At 49.2% G+C, this 1,471-nt stretch overlaps 1 protein-coding gene across 1 annotated transcript in view; it reads right to left on the bottom strand.

Annotated features, from left to right (window-relative positions):
- Positions 1 to 451, bottom strand: part of HACD1 (3-hydroxyacyl-CoA dehydratase 1) — a 39,132-nt gene extending 38,681 nt beyond the window's left edge. Inside the window, exon 1 of the mRNA XM_044678201.1 lies at positions 68 to 451. Coding sequence (XP_044534136.1) covers positions 68 to 201 — 134 coding nt within the window. The 5' untranslated portion in view covers positions 202 to 451. The remainder of the gene's footprint in view (positions 1 to 67) is intronic.
- Positions 452 to 1,471: the final 1,020 nt, after the last annotated feature.

A 1,471-nucleotide genomic window follows, 5' to 3' on the forward strand; every position in this document is an offset into this window, starting at 1 on the left:
CGGGTTCCAGACAGGGGTAAGGGGAGATGTCCGGAGGAGGATGTGTGTCTGCCCCGCCGCCACTTACCCCGCGGTCATGGCGATGTTGTAGAACGTGAGCCAGGCGGTGGCCAGGAAACCCAGTCTCCTCTTCTTGGTCGTCTCTTTCTCCTCCCCAGCCTCTGAGGCACCGTTGCCACCTTCATCCTCGCTGGACGCCATGGTGGTCTCACACCCTTGCAGGGAAGAGGAGGAGAGGAAGAGTAGGAGGAAGAAGAAGGGAGCTTGAACTGGAAGCGGCGTTGACAGCTGGGAAGGCGACTAGGACTCGAGCCCCACGTGTCTGGACCAGGGGGCTTGAGGGCCCGCGGCCAGCTCCTCTCACATGGCGGAGGGAGGAGCGGAGCGGAGCGGACACCCCCCAGCTCTGTCTCCTCCCCCACGGGAATCGGGCTTCTGCTGCCGGGGCCACCACTTCGCACACCTACTTCGGGGGCACCCCAGCAGCTCCCCCGTTCAGCCGCCCTAATGGTGGAGCTGTATGATCGAGGGGATGCTGTGTGTCGCGTTTTCTAAGGACTGTGCAGTCCGTAGGTCCATAGGTCCCACAGCTGAGGAAAAGCTTGTTTAGCCGGGGAACAGCTCTCTGGTCATTTACCTGGGCATCTCTTGACCCACCAAAGATGCCGCAGCTCACCTGTACTGTGCCCTTACTGAGGCAACCTTTACTTTCTGAGGGCAGCAGAGACTAATGCATTGGAGTTTTTGTTTATAATGTGCCATGGGCCCTGGGGGTTGATAGCTACTTTCAGTAGACTGGAAGCTCCTTGAGGGCAGGGGCTCTTTCCTTTGTTGTATTTGTTTATTTATTTTTGATATCTGTATGCTTACTGCTGAACACTGTGCCCTGTACATAGTAGGTATTTAATAAATGCTCGCTATTTATCATTATTTAGACTAAAGGTAAGTCTTACCAAATCTACCTGAGACTTAAAAAAAAAAGCTTTGTCTAATTAGCAAAAGCCGTGTGAAATAAAAATTGTGAAAGTAAATATCTAGCTCCAGTTTTTGCTTATTTTCCTGTCCCCAGTCCTCTCACAAAACTTTATACAAATCGATTGAGGTCTAGAGTAGAACAGGAAGGTGTGAAAGAGAGAAAGAACACTGGTTTCAGAGAAAGAAGGTGACACTACAATTCATCTATTCCAGGAACACAATGATTAGAGTATGCTTTGGCAACCTAAAGAACAGATGCAATTACTGGGAACAAAAAAGAAAGGCTGGAAGTAACTGGAGATTACTGTTAAGAACAGGATTTCAACTAGATGATCTCAGACACTGACAACGCTGAGATTCTGGGTAGCATTTTAGTGGTAAAGGAGTGAAGGAAAAACTAGCTCTCTGAGATTTTAGGAGTGACTACTGTCTGGCATTTCTGTAGCAATGCACTTTCTGCTTAGGCTTCTGCTTTGTAAAACTTTGTTTTGTTAAA

The sequence above is a fragment of the Gracilinanus agilis genome, chromosome 5, assembly GCF_016433145.1.
Source record: "Gracilinanus agilis isolate LMUSP501 chromosome 5, AgileGrace, whole genome shotgun sequence".
Taxonomy (NCBI): domain Eukaryota; kingdom Metazoa; phylum Chordata; class Mammalia; order Didelphimorphia; family Didelphidae; genus Gracilinanus; species Gracilinanus agilis.